The sequence below is a fragment of the Lepisma saccharinum genome, chromosome 1, assembly GCF_977018435.1.
Source record: "Lepisma saccharinum chromosome 1, izLepSacc3.1, whole genome shotgun sequence".
Taxonomy (NCBI): Eukaryota; Metazoa; Arthropoda; class Insecta; order Zygentoma; family Lepismatidae; genus Lepisma; species Lepisma saccharinum.
This window is the reverse complement of record NC_139229.1, coordinates 24,511,999-24,534,103: the sequence shown is the minus strand read 5'-3', so window position 1 is coordinate 24,534,103 and position 22,105 is coordinate 24,511,999. Positions and strand designations below refer to the sequence as shown.

The window sequence follows — 22,105 nt, the reverse complement described above, 5'->3', positions numbered from 1 at the left end:
AGATGTTGCAGTTCTGGTGCATCCACACGCTACGTCTTGCTGTACAGTTTTTTCTACTCAGTTCCTCACAGTCCATTATGGAGGAAGTGCTACTCTGGGCAATTGTCGCAGTTTGTCTTAAAAAAAAAATACAAATTAAACGTCTTAAGAGGACAAGACGTTTAAAATGGTACACACACAGGATACTGAGAAGGCACCAATTTTCTCACATAATGTTACTTCGTGAATTGCATGGTGAGAAACATTATGCTTCTTTACTTATTACCTATGCTCTCATATAAATATGTGAATAAAGAAACCCTTGTTGTAACCATATAATATTACGTTACCACTACCTAAAACACTATTTCAATAGTTCACTAAGATTAGTTTTCCTAATTCAGTAGAATACTTTACAATGTTCAAAATCAAATGTTAACATAAATACCCCTTTTTTATGATTCTTATGAAAAATGTATTTACAATTCAGTTTGCTTAAAAATACTTTCATTATAAATAATAAATTCATTACAATTTATAAGTTACTTATATTTTCATTACTTCATTTACTTCTTGCATTAATCGCGACAATGAGAATGGATGATGAAGTATTTAAATGGTGATGGGACGAACACAGGATACACATGCACATGACTATGGTTCGAACTTGGGACTTCTGGCTTTTTAACATGTTACACTGACAGTCTTGCCATGGAGATCGCGGAAGGTAAGTTATTGAAACACACTTCCTGTGGGGTTGAAAAAAGTACCATCTTGTTACGATTTGTGGTTTGGCTTATTTTACTTTGCTTTCCCGCTATTTTTTGGATAATTGCGAAGATGGGAATGAGTGATGTATGATCAAATTGATGAATGGACACTCGCAAATAACCATGCCCAGGTTGGGATTCGAACCCGGCACCTCTGGCAACGTAGCACAATGTGATAACAACTCCACCAGCTATTAAGTTAGGCTAATCTGGGATGGACGTATAATTTAAAGAGGAATTCGAACAACTGTTTAATGTGCCCCTACCCCGAGATTGAACTCGGGGCTCCTTGATTATACAGAGTTTTCACTACATCGTTGGAGATTACTTCACTTCAGTGAAATCAGTGTTCATTGCGATTGGCCTGGAAAGGCAGAAAAGAATTTGTACTGTGTCGTAGTTTCTTGATCAGTCAAAAATCCAAATAAATAACAAATACCTTAACATTGGCTTGTAAACATTATCATCGCCAGCACCAGAAAGAACTGATTGGTTTGTTCACTTTGGCCAATTTCCTGACAGTCCTCATGGAATTGATTTTCCTTACTACTGTATCTCTGTTCGCTGCAGCATCAACCTCTTTGTATTAAGCTCTCATACAGCTGTTTCTTCTTGTCCTGGTCACTGTAGTTCATTGATTTTACTCAACACAAACATGGAAGGAAAGCTCTTATAGAGTTCAATGAACTCTGCTAAAAACTCACGTGAACACTGACGAAGATTGGTCATCGTTGTACAAAGACGAATTTATAGTAAGAAAGAAAGCAAGATATTCAAACTACATTAATAGGGTCGAAGAGAAACTGAGCAACAAGGGGACAAAAGACTGAGAGGAGCGTCACATGTGGTTTGCACACATATCTATGGTCTTGGGCTCAGTCTTTGGATGACATTTTCCGCATGTGCACAGTTCTAAAATTTTCACAGTCCTCTGGTCCACATGCTATGTCTTGCATGCACAGTTCTGAACTGAGGAAACTAAAAGTACTTTAAGACACAGCATGTGGACTGGCCATTAGGGATGAGCCGAGACGAATGCCAACTGTGTCAGTTGTATTTTATTTATCAATACTGACTGATATCTTTTTATGTGTGTGTGTGTATTTCGCACGCTCCGGAAAAATGCCACACAGCACTTTCCCAAAGTCTAATTATCTTCCATTTAGTTTGCAAAAAGAATATGTGAAAAACTGTATTTTATGATTACATGACAGGTATTTTAATAATCTGATGTACTGTATCTTGTCAAAAGAAGCTTATCTTCATTCTTTGACAAGATATCTTTACCTGAGGATGACGAGTAATGTCCCAGAGCAACAAGAGCAACTCAACAAGTAGTCCATATACATGCCACCTGGTGGGGTCACTGCCAGGCATGATGCAGTATGTCCTACTATAGAATCTAGCATAAGTGCATGTAAAACAGCAGCTAGTCAACAAACAATCAACACATGTGCCACTGAGTAAGTAGCCATATGGGGAAATCAACATGTAGATGAGATGGACTTGCAGGAAATTAGATGCAGACATATGGACTTGCAGGAATGATCAAGTTTTAAGTCCATCTTATGCACAGATAGGCTAATCAGGGCTGGACTTATTAAGTTTTACACACTTCGCTTACAAAGAAGGAAATTAGGAGGAAATTTTATAGTCTTAAAGTTTATGTTGTATAATAAAAAAGTGTTCCCCTGTGCATAGCACAAAGCCATGAAGGCGTATAGGGGGTGTGGGGGTAACGCACCACACTTTCTTGATCCGGTCAAGAGTGGGGGTGATGTGATCAGCATCACGCCCCTGACCGCCTTTACCCCCCAGGGTTTCCCCCAGGTACCCATGTTATTCGACGCTGGGTGGGCGCCGGGGCCGCTTCCACCGTTAGAAAAGTTACTGTGCAATTATTTATTCTTTGGTTTTTAAGTGGTAGAATATGTAAATACATATTTTACACTAATTTTAGTTCCATTTTTTACTTTGTTGTTGTGTTTGAATGCTAACTAACAATAAAACTAACGAGCTTTTTGCTTTTTTTGGAACTTTAAACAAATGATGCAAATTTGCAAAAAGCAGGGGGGAGGAGGGGGGTGACAGACCGGTCTGACATACCTCTCTCAATGACTATGCCTCCACCTGATATCAGACCTGGACTCCTTCATTACAAAGCAACGACTTTACTACTGTCATTAGGGAGTCCCCATGGATAGTCAAGATCAGGATAGGGGCAGTTAGAAAGTTAGTGATCCTGACAGATTTGATTCACAATTTTCCTCACATTCCAGGGCATGGATAATCCCTTTGCCCCTATTTCCTTGCTCCTATATTTCCACTATTGCCTACTATTCCAAACCAGGGTTGGCATGTTTGAAACAACGTAAATGTTAAAAAAACATGACTTTGTTTTCTTTACAAATGTTTAAAACACATTTTGATACTTGATAGTGTGTGGTTACTTGAGTGTTTCAAAACTTTGTCTTTTCATTCAATCCATGTTATTTTGTTTCACAGAAATCTGTTCAGTGGCTGAAAATGTATAGTCAGTTAACAAAGAAAAAAATTTTAATGTGTACCAGTGAGCCATGTTTAAAACACTTGGCTATGTTTTTTTGACAAGTGTTTAAACAATTTAAAAATTGAATAGCATTTGGATAGCATTTGGATGAAAAAGTTTTGTTCAACAACAACATAGTTGTTAATGCCAATCAGTGGCGTACGCAAGGGGGGGGGGTTACCGGGTTTAAACCCCCCCCTTGAGCTTTTGAAATATTATGGAAAATGCTGTAGAAAAAAATTTTAAATGGCTAATTTATCACAGTCAAAGATTTGCGACAGTAATAATAATAATAATAATAATAATAATAATAATAATGTGAATTATTATTCCCATGCAGCATGAAGAAAAACACAACATTCCAAACACAATCTAAGTGGCCGCAAAGTTCAATTTTGCAATTCTTTTTGCAAAAAGTCGCGCAGTGACTCTGGCGAGAATTGTGAAAATTCCTAGCTTCGTCGCAGTGTGCCGACCTTATTGCAAACGTTCTTCCCGGTAGTGATTTCACATCCCCTTGTGAACTCTCAAGTGATGCTAAATCTACATCCACATCATTAAATAATGTTGAAGAAATGCTTTGTGAATCACCTAGAAGTAATAAATGTGTTGGAATGACTATAAACTTACTTTTCAACGAAAACATAGACTCAGTGGAATTTAGCAACATGTATTCTCGCGCTTCATCATCATCCTGGGCAAGTTCCATAGGTAAAGGTAATGTAAATTTCCCCCTGCATATAGCACCGTGCCATGAAGGCACATGTAGTGGTGTGGTGGGCCCCAAAGATTCTCGATCTGGAACTATTTTGCAGGTGATGTGATCACCACCATGCTCCGGCAGCCTTCATCCCCCAGGGTTGCTGTCAGGTACCCATTGCTATGAGGCTGGGTGCGGAGACAAGGCTGGATAAATTCCAACCAATTCCGGGAATCGAAACTGGATATCCCACGAAGTTGTCAGACTAGACCAGCGCGACTCCTTGAATGAGTTTCATATTTCGATTATTTCAATAAATTTAATATATTTGCTTGTTTTATGGATTTTCTTCACACTTAAAATGTCTCACTTATCATATACAAATAACCGTTGACTAGACAATTATTTTGTAACAAAGAAACAAAAGAAATGTAATATTGTTTTATATCTTTCATAAATAGCAGCTGCATTAGTAGTAATTATTAGTAGTAATTAAACTAATTAATTAATTATAAGAATTATTAATTAATTTATTATTATTAATTAATTAAAGTAAAATAAAACAATGGTAATGTGAATTTGTAGAAAGTTTTCGAAATAACACCCCCCTTCATGAAATCCTGCGTATGCTACTGATGCCAATATTTTGTTGCATTCATGATAAAATGGCATATTTCGGAAAACGGAGTAGCTACCATGTGGATAGAGTGGGTCCTGGAAACTGTGGATTAGTTGAACCTTCTCGAACAGCTTACAGGTGACATTTAACAGTAGCATAAATAGGTATTTTAAGAAGTTTGTCAAGTGTTTACCTTCGTATCACGCAGAAGGCGTGACTCGAACCCAGGACCCCAGGCATTAGAACCCGATAGTCTAATCACTTCATAAAAAAGGTCCAGTTACGGAAGAAGCTGGAAAGAGCTTCCTTCAAGCACATAACACTGGCATTCTTCCGCGGATCTTGAAAAATCCGCTGATGCAAATTCTACCGGAAATCTCAGGTGAAATAAGCAAACACAGCTTTATGCTAAAAACACAGTTATCGAGAGATGCGCTCTCATCAACAGCTATAACGATCAAAAGTTCAAATTCCACATGAATAGTTCGGGAGAACATTTCTCAGACCAGTTGATAACAGAAATATGTCACGTACACAGTCCTTGCTTCAGAATTATACCAGTAGTTGTACTAAGAAAGTTATGGCATGAATAGTTGTTGCCTCCGACTTATAGTCGGATTATCGGTAGATACAAAAGGATTTACAGCAAGGAGTAGTGTGTTATCGAATTTTATTTTAGGAGTATTTTATCTATGAATCATCGAGACGATCTTCACATCGAGTTCTACAGGTAACGAACGTTCCTATATCATTTTCTCTCATTCTCGCAACCCTGCCAGACCAGTCAATCAGAGTGTTTAAATCTAATGGTTAAGTGTTGTTCTTATTTCACAGGGGCAAGATCCCTTTTGCTTGTTTGAGTGTTACTGTTGTTCTCCATAGTAGGACCCCCTCCACTTACAAGTGCACCTCTCGCAGCCAATATACTTCTAATACCAGGCTCTCACATAGCCTGAGGTTTGATCCCCCTGCCGAGGTGGCTAAGTCGGTAACGCGTATGCTTACCATGCTAAAGGTCCCAGGTTCAATCCCTGGCAGGTTTAAATCCGGGAACATTTCTAACGTTGGAAGCGGCCCCGGCGTCCACCCAGCGTCGAATGACATGGGTACCGGGGGGAAACCCTGGGGGGTAAAGGCGGTCACATCACCCCCACTCATGACCGGAACAAGAAAGTGTGGGGTGTTACCCCCACACCCCCTATATGCCTTCATGGCATGGTGCTAAGCACAGGGGAGCACTTCACTCTTTTTTTTTTACATCTACTTTAAGATTTGGACGTGGTGGAGATGCAGGGCAGACTATCGTATCATAACTAGAAATACAGTCCTTCCTTGGATGATTAACAGATTCTTTATTAATCATTAATCTTAGAAAATAAGCCTTTTGGCATTTTTTGTTCTTCATTGAAACTGTTTAAAACATTAAAAACTTGTTTAAAACAAAGAGAACTGTTTGCTTTTTTCTTTCAAATACACAAATTTGCCAACCCTGTTCCTCACTTCAGTTAACCTAACAGCATAAAAATATATTTATAAAATGTCAGTAACAAAGAGTACTAGAAAGGATACTTTGGGCAACTTCTTTTGTCTCTAAATTAATGTGCGACTGATGGCATTTCAAGACCCAAGGGTTGAAAAAAGCAGATTCCATGTTCTTTTCTTCTCTTGTAGGAGAACTATTTTCAAATACTTGTAGTGTGTCACTTTCTATATCAATACTGCCAGACTGAAGTAACCGGATTCTGTAAAATAAAGGAAGTGATAATAATTAGTGCTGAGGCAGACACTGCACTAATTCATATGCATAAACCAACTCATTGTTTGAATGTAATCTTATGTCAATATTTAACCTATAGAGGTCATTTTATGTATGTTGAAAGACAAAATTCACATTGCAATGACCCAAAAATAAGTTTCAAAAGTTGTCTTTACACATTACATATCTATCAATGAAAGAATGAAAATAAATCTATATATGTGCAGATAAAGAAAAAAATATTCAGTTTACAGAACACTTGTTAAATAACTAATAACCTTCTTACTAGTTTACAATTGTGTTTGTACAGAATATAAAATGTTTCACAATCTTTTTGATTATCACTCCCCCCCCCCCCATACATTATGAAAAAATTCTATACTTTGTAAAGATGATAAAGTACACAAATATATCATAGTTCCATGTAATTCATGAAAAAACACCGTGCATTGTTGGCAGGAACTTCGCAAAATCCCTAGATAAATAAATTATGTCCTTTCCACGAGTTACACAAAATTATTACATATTTTTATTTTATTTCTAATATTCTTGTTATTTTGCATTGTTTTTCTGCCATATTGGTTATCGTAACAAGAAGGATGAGTGATGATAAGATGAAGTTGATGAAAGACACTCACAAAGAACACCATGTTCAGGCCAGAACTTGAACAAGGGACCCCTAACATTATATCATGCTGTGCTAAAAAATAAAGTAAAGTGCTCCCCTGTGCTTTGCACCACGGCATGAAGGCATATAGGGAGTGTGGAGTTAGGGCCCCACACTTTCTTGATCATGGCCGAAGGCAGGGGTGGTGTGACCACACCCCTGGCTGCATTTACCCCCTAGTTTCATCCAGATACCCACTTTATACGACACTGGGTGGGTGATGGAGTCACTTGAACAGGTGGAAATATCTCACTTCTCCCCCGCCGAGGATTTCAAGGTGACGACCTTAGCCTGTTGGAAGTCCAAGTTTTTGTTTAAATTCACTTTATGAACAGACAAGCTACCTGTTACTGGACATACAATTTTAAAGTGTAATCCAAACTACTACATGACTCCGACAGGTATCGAACCTAAGATCCCTGGATAACAAGGCAAGAGCATTACCATCAGGGAGGCCACAATGCAATGTGATAGGGAGTGTGGGGATGATGAGAGGCCCTGACAAGTTGCAGTTAAACTCTGGTCTGATAGAACCTGGCTTATAATATTTCTTACATACCTTCTCTTCAGGGATGTATTCCTCACTTTAAAGAATTCCGGTGGTTTGGCGAAGAGCTTGATGTATCCATCTTCATCCTTCATCATCTGCACCTGAATGACACCGTGGAAGGCAGGAGTAAATTTCCGTACAGAATCAGGTAGCGATTCGTAAAACTGCAGCTCTCGCGAGACAAGAGGTTTGCACACGGTGCGTCTGTCAAGACACAGCATGGAGGAGTGGCCTCCCACCTGATGTATGAAAGGTTCCAACTGAACAGAAAGGAAAATAAAGTGTACATTATTAAGAAGTGACAATCAGCTCACAAGGTATGTACACATCACACCTCTCAACTGCAAGTAACAGCTCTCAGGGGAGCAGTTACACCCAAGGAGAGCTTGATTGATTGGCTTTATGTTACTTGCTAGGATTCGAACCTGGGACCCCTGACATTGTAGAGCAATGTGCCAACCACTCTGCAATGTGGGCTAACCCAAGGAAAGCTGTACAGTCAGCAGCAAAGATAATGATGAGAAATTGTCCACACCTTTTGTCATGTACGTTAATGATATTCTCATCATTTAATTTCTTGACTTGCAATATATTTTATAAATGCAATGCTGATCCTAAAATGACTTCACAAAACCTTTTAACTGACAGCAGTAAGTCGCTATGCATCAAGATGTTTAACTCTCTAAGTGTGGATGGCATATACACCATCCATTGATTGATTTAGTTTATTTTACTTCGCGTTTTGTGCCTCTTGGCTAATTTGATATACACCATCCACAGTGTGCTGTTGTACTGAGGAAGGCACACTAGATTTGACTGTGACATATATATTCGCTCAGACATTGAGAGCATATGTAACGATCGTTAGATGAGATTATGCTAGCTGTAGTAAAAACAAAAAACAGTAGCAGAAGGGGAAGAAGATGAAAAAAAGGAGGCAGAAAGAGAATATAAGTTACTCTTAAGAAAGGTTGTCTGCTCTCACGTTGTGTAGTCCGTGCACAAGAGAAAACCAAGGTATGTGTCAAAGTTTTGGATGATGTGGGTATTGAGCTACACTTGTTTCAAAGACTTCCACACCAAACAGATTTATTCTGGATGAACCTGAAATACATACATGCCAGCATGCTATGTTTGTTTGTTTGAGTTCTTGTTTTAAGTCCACTTTGTGCACAGATAGGTTTAGGCTGATTGGGACTGGACCTACAGTTGAAAGTGGGATCCTCCACCGGGTACCAAATCCCAGGATTCCTTGATTACAAGGTGACGACATTACCACTGTGCCATCGGGGAGGGCCCAGTCAGCATGATATATATTATCATATTTCTAACATTGGCCATGCAATATAAAAGCAATTCTATATAAAAAAAAAATGCTGCATAAAAGAAGAAGGCAGGCAAATGCTGGTGTTTTATTTCAATTATATTTGTTCATAGAAATTATGCTAAAAAAAACTACATTCTCAGTAGAGACTTGTCCAGAAAATTCCACACTTAAGGGGTTAAGCATGTCTATGTAAGCCAATGAATAGTGTTTTGACTATACACATAATTACAAACATAAGGTTTCCAAGGAAACAAGTTGATCCATTCGTATAAACTCATTTTACATGTGTGTCAGTTGAGAAATTTCAAAACTTGTCCGACCACCTCCACAATTTTCTGTTATTTATTTCAATACACATAAAGTTATACTGGAAAATATACACTGCAGAGAATCAGTGTGATACTGGTCTTACCAGTTAGATATCAGAAACCAAAGTAATGCATTATTAACTTCATACCTTCAAAGTAATGTTACTTTCACAAGACTGATAGTAAAGTGCATTCGTTACTTTTTTTTGCAAGTAACTCACTCAACTGTGAATATGGCCATGAAAAGGCGAAATGGTACTTTAGTATTATACAGACTACCTCATTTGTGTATGTTAAATTAGATTCTCTCGCAAACATGAGTCATTCGGTTAGGTTAGATTCCATAAGTGAGAATCGTACTAGGGACGTTCAATATATAAGTTTCCCTGTGTTATAAAATATTGTATAAAGCAATGCCATTAAAAAGAAGCACATGGTTGACAAACGCCATCCTACTTCTACAAGGAACAACAATCGATTCGTTATCAGACTTGAAGGCACATGCGCTCAAGGGCGAAAAGTAAATGCTTGTTCGGAAAACACGGGCTCGCGTCATAAGGAGTTCAGAAGCATGGATGCTAAGAGCTTTCTGCTGATGGACTTTTTGGAGCGAGGAAGAACAATTAATGCTGACCGTTATTGTCAAACATTGGATAAACTGAAAAACGCAATTCGACATAAGCGACCAGGTCTCCTGTCAGCTGGTGTCATTCTTCTTGACGATAACGCTCGCCCCCACTCAGCAGTGCAAACACAACACAAATTTGAAGAATTGGGGTGGGAACGGCTGCCCCATCCTCCACACAGCCCCGATTTAGCGACGAGTGATTTCCATCTTTTCCCGGTGTTAAAGTCTGAATTGCAAGGTTACCGTTTCGAAACAGATGAAGAAGTGAAGCGTAATGTGAGAATAGTGCTCAATAGCCAGAGCCCTGATTTTCTTGCAAAGGGAATGGACAAATTGGTGCAACGGTGGGACAAATGCCTGAATCTCTATGGGGATTATGTGGAGAAGTGAGGAAGGATCCTCCTAGACATGTATGTATAGTTTTCTAATGTATCTTAAAAATAAAATTTTTTACAGCATCCAGAAACTTATATATTGAATGACCCACGTATTTGGCAGAATACGATTTGGAGGAAGTCAAAAAAAGCCAAAACTTGCAATTTAAAAACATGGTAATCTGTAAAATTATGTATAATGATACAAATGAAACATTTATATTGTAAAAAAAATACAACAAAACTCACTTGAATGTAACTGCATAATGAAGACTTTTCCATCAGCTAGAGTACAAAGTTGTAATACATAGAGGTCAGCACTTGGAATATCATACAAACATGTGTGATTAATATTTTCTGAAAAACAGAATGATAAAACATTTATTAAGATGATGACCATTAATATTTTTTTCCGTTAATACACCTAATAGAATGCTAGGTCTGCATAAATCCTATTTCATGAATCATTTGCAGTTTAGAATTTGTTTCCAGAAACACATTTCCTTCTGTTCAAACAAATCCTGAAACATTGTGTATTTGAATGAGAATTCAAAAATATCGCATGAATCACATACCAGTCTGCAAATATACAGTAGAGTTTCTTCTGTTAACACCTAGGATGTCATCAAGTGCAATGAGCTAGAAAAAGCTACAGGACGCTGCAAGCTCACACCAGCAGTAAAAGGTATGAGGAATGATAAAAAAAAAAAAGTGGTTGAAATATGCATGAAAAAATATAAAATTTGCATTAAATATCAAATTTTTATGCTTCTTTTACTATTTATTCCTCACGAAGGTGCAATCGTCCTAATCTTCCAATGAGTTTAGTACTATTTTTGGTAACAGTTTAGGGTAGTATATCGGAAACACATTTCTTCACTTTTACAGAAGAAACTACGTACGGAAGTCTGTTGAAGATTTACAACATTCGTCGAGGTATTTTCTTTCATCATGGAATATATTTGACCGGGAAATCATGTATTTTTCAAGAGAAATATCTCACCCACGCACAATTGCCATTGCTTTCGCTACATGAACTGCACTGCAAGCAGCGTACGTTTGATGACGTAAGCCCCTGTCAGTGTTTCCAATCTCCAACCCCTTTTTTTTCACTACGCTTGCCTAACCTTATCGGAAATGGTTCATGGGGCTATCTGTGAATGGTTTGTGGGGCTATCCAACAGCTACCCATGCTTAATGTACCTTTTGTGACGAACATGATAGCACGTATTTTTCAGTGAAGAAGATTGGAAACACTGCATACCTACAACGTGAATCAAGATGTGGCCGCCATATTGTGTGTTGCAGAAGCAAATAAAGGAATCAAAGAAAATACTCTGTATGTGAAAAATTGTGTTTGTTTTCATGTAAAAAGCATAATGGCACCTTGAACTATGTTCCACAATACACAATTGGTAAGCACGAACCATGCGAAACACAAAATATCCGATTTTAATGTGAGTGATTTTTTTGATTCCTTTCTTCGCTTCTGCAACACACAATATGGTGGGCACATTTTGACTCATGTTGTGGGTATGCAGTGTTTACAACCTTCTTTCCCGAAAAATACCTACTATCATGCTCGTCACGTGAAAATTTTACATTATGCATGGGTAGCTCACGGATAGCCTCACAAACCATTCACGGATAGCCCCACGAATCATTGTGCACGGTAGCTGACTGATAGCCACACAAAACCATTTACAATAAAGTTAGGTTTGGTTACGTTAGGCAAGCATAGTGAAAAAAAAGGGGTTGGAAACACTGACAGGGACTTACGTCATCAAATGTACGAATCATGCAGTTCACGTAGCGAAAGCAATGGCAATTGTGCGTCGGTGAAATATTTCTCTTGAAAAATACATGATTTCCCAGTCAAATTATTCCACGATGAAAGAAAATACCTTGATGAACGTTGTAAACCTTCGACATACTCATTTCCGTAAGTAGTTTCTTCTGTAAAAATGAAGAAATGAGTCTCCGATACAACGAACTGTTACCGCAGTAAGAAATATTGGTAAGAATTTACAATATAGAGAAAGTCTCCAATTTCGTTAATTTTCGGTATACTAACTAATTTTGGCCTCCTAATCACGAATCTGTTGTAAAAAACTGGGGGTCACATCTCGAAATTGTACATTTTGATGAAAAATTGGGTAACAGTAGTATAAGCCGGAGACACATTAAACTCGGTTGTTTTCAAATAAAAATCATTGCTACTTACCTCATATGCATAGCGGAAGGTTTTTCAAGCTGGCCATAACTTTTTTTCCATGAAAACACGTTACTTTTAACATTATAATCATTTATTGGTCGTTGCTAATTCGGCGGGCAAATTTTGACTCACGTTGTCTATCGTCAGCTGATATGCAGTATCGTCAGCTGATGTGCAGTGTTTCCAAACTTATGAACCGATAAATGCCGCACAAACTATTCACAAAAGGTTTTTAAGCGAAAATTGAGGCTAGACTCTACTTTACGTCCTTATCTGTATGGTGATTGCTTCTTTGCGTTCGCGGTGCGCGATGTGGTGCGGCACCCGGCATCTCTTCGGGTAAGTACCTTTTTCTTTTTACACTTTCTGTTCACGATAACCACACTATCCATTCACGGGGTCGAGGTATGCCTACGAGGTTAGGTTAGGCCTGTTAGGTTAGGTTCCATTAGCACTCATTTCACCCCTAAATATGTGCTTCATCATCTAAAAAATACCTCAGTACGTTCAATTGCGCATATCCAGACAACATCGGTTTTTCTCGATTTACTCCTTCAGGAAATTTTTGCTCGCTTTGGGATTTACGTTGTTGAATTCCTTATAAAATAAGCTTTCCAACGATATATGACACGTATTTCTTAGGAAAAGGACGTAAACTAGAGTCTTACCTTTTATTGGAAAAAAAAACCGCTCACATGTCATCTTGTCAAACTTCCGCGTGGTTGCTACACTGTGAGGGGGTTACATAACCGAACGCACGGAACATTTGATTCACGTAGTTGACGGTAATGGCGGCACGAGCTATCGCACAACAGAGATGCATGATTGACGAAAAATACCTTATTTACAGGCAAAATACGTAGCACGATTCTAAAAAACAATATCTCCGGCTTCAGAAAGTCCTCAAGAACGCAATTCCGTAAGCACTTTCTTGTCTTCTTTCCTGTAAATTTTAAGAAATCCGTCTCCGACTTATACTACTGTTACCGAAAAATTGTTCGTTAGCGCCAAAAACCATCCACAGGTAGCCCCACAAACCATTGACGTTACCCCCAAAAACCATCCACGGGTAGCCCCACGAACCATTCACACGAGGTTAGGTTCCATTAGCACTCATTTCACCCCTAAATTCATCGAAAAAATAGGAATCGTACTAGAATTGAACATCATAAACCACTTTCTTGTAAAACAACGGTGTGGTTGGACACAATGACGGGAGATTATATTTTTGTTCGTAAAACTACGCATATACACCTATATATAAAAAAAATTCAATCGGCTTTTTTTCAAATTTTCAGACGTGACCCCCGGTTTTTTTCAACAGATTCGTGATTAGGAGATAAAAATTAGTTAGTATACTGAAAATTAACAAAATTGGAGACTTTCTCTATATTGTAAATTCGCTCCGAAATATTCGGCCAATCTGTTTCATGCAAACCTATTTTTAAACAACATAAAATAACTGTTCAACCTGCTGCCAGAGAGAGCTCACTATGCACCCCTTGGAAAAAATTAGAAGGGTACTACAATACTGGCTAACAGATAAGGTTTTCTACTCAATAGATGAATTCATTCTGCACCAAAATATGAATTAAATGTATACAATTCTTCATACATGTAATACATATAAATTTGAATGTTACAAAAATTGGGAAAAATGCGTCGAAAATCATGAGTTGTAATCTTCTCCATTCACACCCTGTATATTTATGTATGTATGCTTATGCTATCGTTGCATTATGTTTTATATTTGTATGTTTATGATATTTCTGTATTATGTTTTATATTTGTACTGATGACATCTATTGCATTAATGTAATGCTTGATGATGAATAAACATATTGATAAACGAGTTATATATTCAGATAATCGTTAATCCTTGATACAAGATCTTACCTATCACAAGTACGCAATTACCTTCCAAAGATTTCTATAAGTAGCATATTCTTCCTACACGAATTGCAGTGAATTTCATGCACCTGTCATTGTCACTTGCTTCGGCAACTTCGTGCGCTTTTTCTTGAGCTTTCTGCTTCTCTTACCCTGGGTGATGAATTTCCCTTCCACATGACTAAAATTCCCCCTTCATGCGCAGAATTCCCTCGGTCCAAGAACACTCGCTCCAGTCGGAAGTTGAGAGGAGGGGTCATAAGCATGCGCGCCGACTACGTGGGTGCTCCGGGGCTCGAGCACCCACATAAATAATCTTGTGGTTGCGCCGCACCCACAAGATTTTTAGTTTCATAAAAACAAAAAAAAATATTTCTCACTTGCAATTATCAAAAAATAATAAGCAATTAAAACATTGAGATGGAAGTCAAAATTTCTAACCTCTAAAACATAATTGTTTCAAATGTGTTTGTGCAAAGGCAACAGACAAATATGTTTTGAAATAATTGATGTGGCTGTGGATTCGCTAAATCGTAGATTTCAAACAAAGGTTTTGGAATTTATTTCACAATTTGAAGCTTTTGCTATCGGTCAAATTGGTGCTGATTGAATTCTGCAGTTCTATGGGACAGACTTTGATAAAGACAAACTAACATTGCACAGGGACATGTTTCTAGATGTGTGCAGAACGAAACAAAGAAAAAGTGGCCAACTTGTCAGACATTACAAATATTTTAAGTAGAGAAAACAGTGGTCCGATGCGTGAAATGCTCACAGAATTTGTCAAGTTTGTACGGGTGATTTTAACTATACCTGTTACTTCTTGTACCTCTGAGCGGTCATTTTCAGAACTTAGACGATTGAAAACGTTTTTGAGGTCAACAATGATCCAAGAAAGATTGAATGATTTGGCAATTTTGCATGTTCATAAAGAAATGACTAAAAATATTGACATTACCAAAATTGCAAACAAATTCATAAGTGCAAAAGACGTAAGAAGGAGTGTGTTTTATATTGAAAGTTAACATGTCATGATTATTATTATTATTATTTGGTACATAAAGTTAGTCATTTTGTAGTTTCTGTTCACAACAAAATCTTTGCATAGTTCTTTCTGCAATACAATTAAAATTATTTGCATTTATGACGATTTTTTTTTTCATTTTAATTTGTATGAATGTGGTATTTTCTTTTAGTAACGTGTTGATAATATAATTTCCTCTTGCAATCATTGTGCATGTAAGTTGTTTAAAGTATACAATACTTAATAATTACATATCTAACCGCCATTGATATGCATGCACCCACAAAAATTTTGGAAAGTCGGCGCCCTTGGTCATAAGCATGGGCGTCCGGAAGAGGGGCAAATGAAAGTTAACCAAAAATTATGTATTTCATACCTACAATTTAATTTTATGGACAATAATATGTGTTAATTGCATGAACACCATAAATTCAAATTTAAGCAATGTTTTTTTTAGGGAACAACACTATTTTGGGGGAAAATGTGCCTTGATACCTTCTTTGCCCTTCCCTGGAAAAATTTCTGCGGACGTCCATGGACCATAAGAATCATAAACATCCTTTGATTTTTTTTTAATACGACCTTGATGACCTATGGCCACTGGATGGCTTATAGACTCATTAAATTCTTATCTTTTGATAAAATTTCCCTTTTCATCCCTTCACTTCAAAGACGTCATAAATGAGTTGTATCACGGCCTGTTTGGTTGTATTGGCTGTATGCATAGGCGCCGACTCCATGAGGCTTGGGGGGGCTCGAGCACTCCCAATGTTAATGATGTGGAGGCAGAGCCCTCAAATAATTTTGCTTAAGAGGATCTAATTTAATTATTTTGCTTCTCTTGTAAAGTTTACTCTGAATTGTGCAACATGAACTTAACTTTAAATACACATTTGAAATGTTCTAGATCATCAAATTTGGGGGGCTGAGACCGCTAAACGATCAACTTTGGGGGGGGGGTATGAACGGAGACAGCAAAGCATATGACTTATTACTATATAGGCTACTAAGTATATAATTATGAGTATTGTTAACATTTTTACTAAAAAGAGTTTCAAAATAACCAGTGGTCAGAAGTAGCGAGCTACTTGTAGCGTCGCTACTGTAGCTAGCTACAAAATTTGTAGCTGTAGCTGTAGTGACGCTACATTTTGAAAATTGTAGTTGTAGCGGTAGCGAAGCTACAAAATTCCTGTAGTTGTAGCGAAAATTTTGCTGTTTCGCTACAGCTACATTTTTCCTCAGCATTTTGAGGTGAATTTTGAATGTGGCAACAGCGTCAGGAAAAAAATCGACAATAACCCTTAATTTTGCAGGAGGTTCATAAAGACAGTCTATTACATGGAGATACAGATTATCTACATTGTAGATTAAAGATATCTGCTTAATTTATTTAATTAGTATCTGAATAATTCAGATATCCAGATAACTAACTGACATATATGAATATATTCCTGCTAACAGCTACGTTTTTTTAGATCCATCGCTATTTTGGGGAGAAACATGCCTCGCTAGCTGCACCACTGGAAAAAAGTGCCTCGTTTGCGTCACCCCCTGAACAAATCCTGTGGATATTCATGGTGTAAGAGACACCAAAATGTCATTAATTGCTGTGTAAGACGCAACTTGTAGTGCAAAAACGAGCGATGGATTTTCCACTGCACTGACAAGCAATAAATGGCTCAGTACGTTAACAGCATTGATCATCGTCAGTATATAGGATCTCGCCAGCAAGAAATTATTGTTACAAGAACGATAGAGTTTCTGGAATTACAATTATTTTCGCGATAGTATTTGTTCACAAATTTTAAAATTACAATACGTTTGGAACACTCAGGTTTACACAACAGTTTCCTCAATAATTTTATCATATTGCAGAAAGTATGTACGATTTATTGACTTTCCTGCAGAAACGACAATTTTCTTTAGTTAATATACATAGTTTTCAAATTTATGTATTTCTCCTTCTTTTGTGTCCCTTTTCTGTAACTTTTGCTAATCATGACATCATCATTATCATCCTTTGCTGTTTCCTGCCTCTGGCTGGGTCGCCATAGAAGTCAAGCCTCTCCATTTTTTCCTGGTCTTCCACCATTCCTCTCTTTCCACGGTGTTCCAATCTTGCCCTCTTCTCCTAACACTCTCTGCTATCTGCTCTTTCCACCGACATCTTGTTCTCCTCTTTCGCCTTATTCCCACTCCTTGTGCATTGTAAGCTCATACTGGTAGTCTTTCTGCATCAATCATCTTCATGTGTCCGAACCATCTCATCTGTGCCTGATCTACTCTGTCCTGAAGCTTCACTACACCCACTGTCTGTCGGATCTCCTCATTTCTTATTCTATCCCTTCTAGTCTTCCTCAAAAATTTAATCTCCATTGCCTGCATCTTTCTTTTATCTCTCTCTGTCATTGTCAAAGTCTGCTCCTTACGTAATTATTGGCACATAGTATGTGTTTCATAGGTACATCCCTGTTCCATATTAATCTTCGAACGCTTTGATATAGTCCACCACCCATTTGTCCTCTTCTGTTTACCTTCTCATCTATTCTTCCACTTCTCTCAATCATGACAATGAGAATGAATGGTTTATTTAAATATTATATTATCTGTAGTCGCTTTCTGCCACTTTCGGCTAATTGTGAGAACGAGGAAGAATGATGAATGATGAGCAGAGTGGGGAATTGAATTGAATTGAATTGAAAAGTCTTTTTATTTACTACAGAGCGAGATTCAGCCTTGGGCTGCTCTACCACCTACATGGAGGAGCAGGAGAATCTCATCCTCCTAACTTGGCGTCTTTCCTAGTTTTTGTTTTTAGTCCATTTTATGCATAGATAAGCTGATCGAGACTGGATCCTAACCACTATGTGCCTCCGTTGGGTATCGAACCTGGGGCCCTTTTGTAGTCAAAGGGCTCCAGGTACTTTTCATTCAAAATGCTGACTTCATATGAGTCTATAAAAAATGAAATATTTATTCTCAAGAAAAATATGTTGATGTGAACATAAATATTTAATCCTACCAAATTTTATTTGTGTATAGTTGTAATAATTAATTTGCGTAACATCCTAATTTGAATATTCACATATCAAATTTGAATTGATATGGCACTTGCATAGGTATGGTATTCTCAAAAACTATAGTAAAAATAAGTAACTGAAGTAACTCTGCTATCAAAATTATGGAATGACTGGAATCATGATAATTAAGAACAGAATCTATTTAACAGTAGTAGGGGATTTTTTAAATACCCATATGGTTGTTTTCATTTTTTTATGCAGAAGTAGCGCAAAAAGTAGCGAAGTAGCGAGTAGCGAAAAGGAGTAGCGTAGCGAGCTACTTTTTGGTAAATGTAGCTGTAGCTGTAGCGAAGCTACATTTTGGAAGAGTAGCTGTAGCTGTAGCGAAGCTACTTTTAAAATGTAGCGTTCTGATCACTGAAAATAACGAGGTGATATGACAATGGACATTTCCACTTTGACATGAAAAACGTTTTAAATCCATTCATTTTACAGATAATGACACAAACATGAGATGAGCAAAATATTTGGGCGATACTTGTGTTGGTTCTCGAGAAACACGTCTTCAAACACCGCTGAAATTCACCTCCTACGTCACGGATTTCAAAACGTCCTCTCCACAGACACGAGGTCCTCTGACGTCATCACTTTGTTTGAAATGCGTGCAGGCAGGGCTTCTGCTCGTCTCATCAACGGGAAGGAATAACCTGGCAGTGACGTCACTCCCTGCTAAATCAGTGTTGCCAACTACTATGAAAGAAATTTTGGCACGAGTAAGAGTACGAGGAGTAAAGATCGCGGTGCAAACTACCAATTTTCACTTTAATGTTAGCACTGCTAGATGTTTATTTTATGTTTTTTTTTTTTTAATTATTTCATATAATTCTGCTTTCACCAAACCTTCTGCATGCGGAATATTGTGAGATGACAGCCACGACTTCATTTCATCCTTCCTGCTGTTTGATGTTGGGATTTTTTCCATTAACTTGTTGTGGTACGGAGCATTGTCACACACAATAACAGAGTTTGGGACCGATTGGGAAAGTTGTTCTTTGAACCATAACATAAAATTGTTAGTGTTCATCTCCCCATTATAGTCCTCAGAATTTGTATTTGAAAGGAACACTAACTTAGACCCCTCCACAAATCCACTTTCACCACCGGCATGCACAATAATAAACGTGGGACACTTTCATGTTGGCACTTTTAAACCACCCCCCCCCTCTCCGAATCTTTGGAATCCAGCCAAGCATTGGGGACAGTGTGGTGTGTGTTCACGAAACTTTCATCCATGTAAATGAAAGACCAGTGGGGTTGCTCTCTTCCCAGTTCTTTAACTTCACGCAAAAATGGTCGCCGCAACGCTATGATCCTGTTTCGTTCAAGGCAGGGACGGCGACAGGGGTGGGCACGGGTGGGCAAGCGCCCACCCAAAAAATCCTGTGCCCACCCGATTGCCCACCCAATCAAATTGTCTAAGTAAATATACTTGGGGATATGTGAATGTTTCAATAAATAATTGTATTCTGGTATTCATTACATGTATATTTTACTCATGAATATTATCTATACTAGAAATGTTCACGTATCATCATCCCATAAAAAGCTATCTTAACTTTGTCATTAGAAACCAAAAAAGAATTACTGGAGAACTTGAAACAAAATAAACTGTCATCAATTGAATACTTCTATGATTAGAAGCAGCTAGTAGACTTAGGAGGTGCAAAATTATGCAGGGTATGGTCAGGATGAGATCAGGATTTAGGGTGACCTTGAGGGCTGCAGCTCTGGGCCTTCACTGCGGAAAACTGCTTGGAAAAGTATTGCATAAGGAAAGAAATGAGGTACTTCGGATGTGATGAAAAATGTAGAAATACGTATAACTAACCACTTTATGTAGATTAGCGAAAAGTTATAACGGAAACTGTGGAGGGGATTGGGGTGGGGTCTTGCTCTTGGAAGCTCCGGGCCTCCACATATATGCCCGGCCTGCGCATGGTTAAAATAATCTCTAAATAAACAAATAAAAACCTCATCTAAGTGTTGCTTCCTCCAGCAACACAATAAATTAATTCGACTTTTTAATTAGGTCTACATTGAAATTCCAGAAGTGTCTTTGTTTATTTCATTACAATTTTTGCATACATGTCATCTTCAAATATCTACGTGGTATACAAACAACAATTTTGTATTCGTCCTACTAATAAATACTAATAACAAGTAATCACAATAATCACTACAATAGGAGGTGTATAAATTTTGTTGTAACAGTTATGTGGGTTTGGAAGAAGCTACAGAATTATTGAAAGTAATTTATTTCTTCACCATTGTCTACCACAGTGGCGACCCGTGGCTTTTTTGAAGAGTAAGAAGAAGTTATGGTAAACTGAGGAAGGTTTGAAAAGTGAGTTCAATTACAGTTGCACAAATCGCTCGTACTATCCATTGCATTTAGAATGTTACCTGCAGGCCCACGCACAAGGTAGGGCAAAGGACCCTTGCCTCCTTGAACTATGAATTTTTTTAATGTGAACCTATAAAAACCAACAAAAATAGTATTGACGATATTTCAGGTTTTGCAAGAATTTCTATTTTGTCCCCTCTCCCTGTCGTGTGGATTGAGGATAATAAAAAGTGCTGCTTAAACTCTGAAATTATGCTAAATGCTTCTAAATTGTGCTAGGATTTATTATTAATTACTTTTTTCGGATAACTACAGTTTTAAGTTTCATTATGCATATACTTTTCGAGTTTTGAACTTGCGTTACTTATGATTCACTACATAAAATTGTGTAGAATGTCTCAACAAACGAAATGGGTTCAGCATAGAAGTTGAAACTGTTTGAGAAAAGTGTTTGTTTACCCCCAACCTTCTATCGATTTACTGCAGTAAAATCTCCTAATCGACAGGATAAAAAAAAGATAGAAGATGGATCGTCGCATGGTTGTAAAAACAAGCGTGTCGCTGTGTATGCATACTCCCTTTTATTTGAAAGAAGTCCGCTGCTGTAGTATAAATGAGACTTGGACGTAATTTTATTTCTACATCCTGAAAACTTATTCCTTTGAATTCGATTTCCCTCTCCCAGGGACTCGCGTTTGCAAATTATGCTAGACTTGGCCATTATGCCAAAAGCAGGATGCTAGGGGCCAACGAAAATCAAACTGTTGCTACGTTTAGTACCATTTTGATGGGTTTGGCACCACTGATTGAGGAACCCCTCGGTGCTTCCTCCCTGTATCTTTAAAAACAGCAACCTTTCCCCCTGCCCCTTTTCCACTCGTCTCCCATCTGTCTGTAGGATGACCACCGATGTTCCTCAGCGAGCGGCAGCCAAGCCTGTGCGTCCATCGTCTTTCGGCTGGAAGGAGCGGCACCATTCGACTCTTAACAGTAGCTAACCCAGTCAATTGTACATACATTGCGCTCATAATTTTATAACGCGCATTATTATTAAACTCTTAAAAGTAGAGAACTGGAAGCAAGAATAAATGACCTGTAGGAAGTTCCTCACTTCCTACATGGAGGAATCGCCCCTGGTCTACCATCACACGTTCTATCACTGTCGCCGGATATATAAAATTGATTATGTGCCTTGTATTTTTTACACTTGAGGACAAAATGTGATGCAACCGATTCACATTTATTTCACTACATTGACATGAAGGAAAGAATGTGATTGGAACGTATGGCTGCGCAGACACAAATACTTCCTTGAAATAATTG

At 37.9% G+C, this 22,105-nt stretch overlaps 1 protein-coding gene across 3 annotated transcripts in view; it reads right to left on the bottom strand.

Annotated features, from left to right (window-relative positions):
* The window catches only part of LOC145993829 (inositol hexakisphosphate kinase 1-like), a 29,628-nt gene extending 15,109 nt beyond the window's left edge, over positions 1 to 14,519 (bottom strand). Inside the window, exons 1-4 of one of the 3 annotated variants that reach the window (XM_083129684.1) lie at positions 14,338 to 14,519; positions 10,476 to 10,583; positions 7,599 to 7,849; positions 6,186 to 6,358 (exon numbers count right to left, since the gene is read on the bottom strand). In XM_083129684.1, the coding sequence (XP_082985810.1) occupies positions 6,186 to 6,358; positions 7,599 to 7,849; positions 10,476 to 10,508 (457 nt within the window). In that variant the 5' untranslated portion in view covers positions 10,509 to 10,583; positions 14,338 to 14,519. The remainder of the gene's footprint in view (positions 1 to 6,185; positions 6,359 to 7,598; positions 7,850 to 10,475; positions 10,584 to 14,337) is intronic. The other 2 variants (XM_083129668.1, XM_083129675.1) reach the window with 2 other exon arrangements.
* Between the last annotated feature and the right edge of the window lie 7,586 nt (positions 14,520 to 22,105).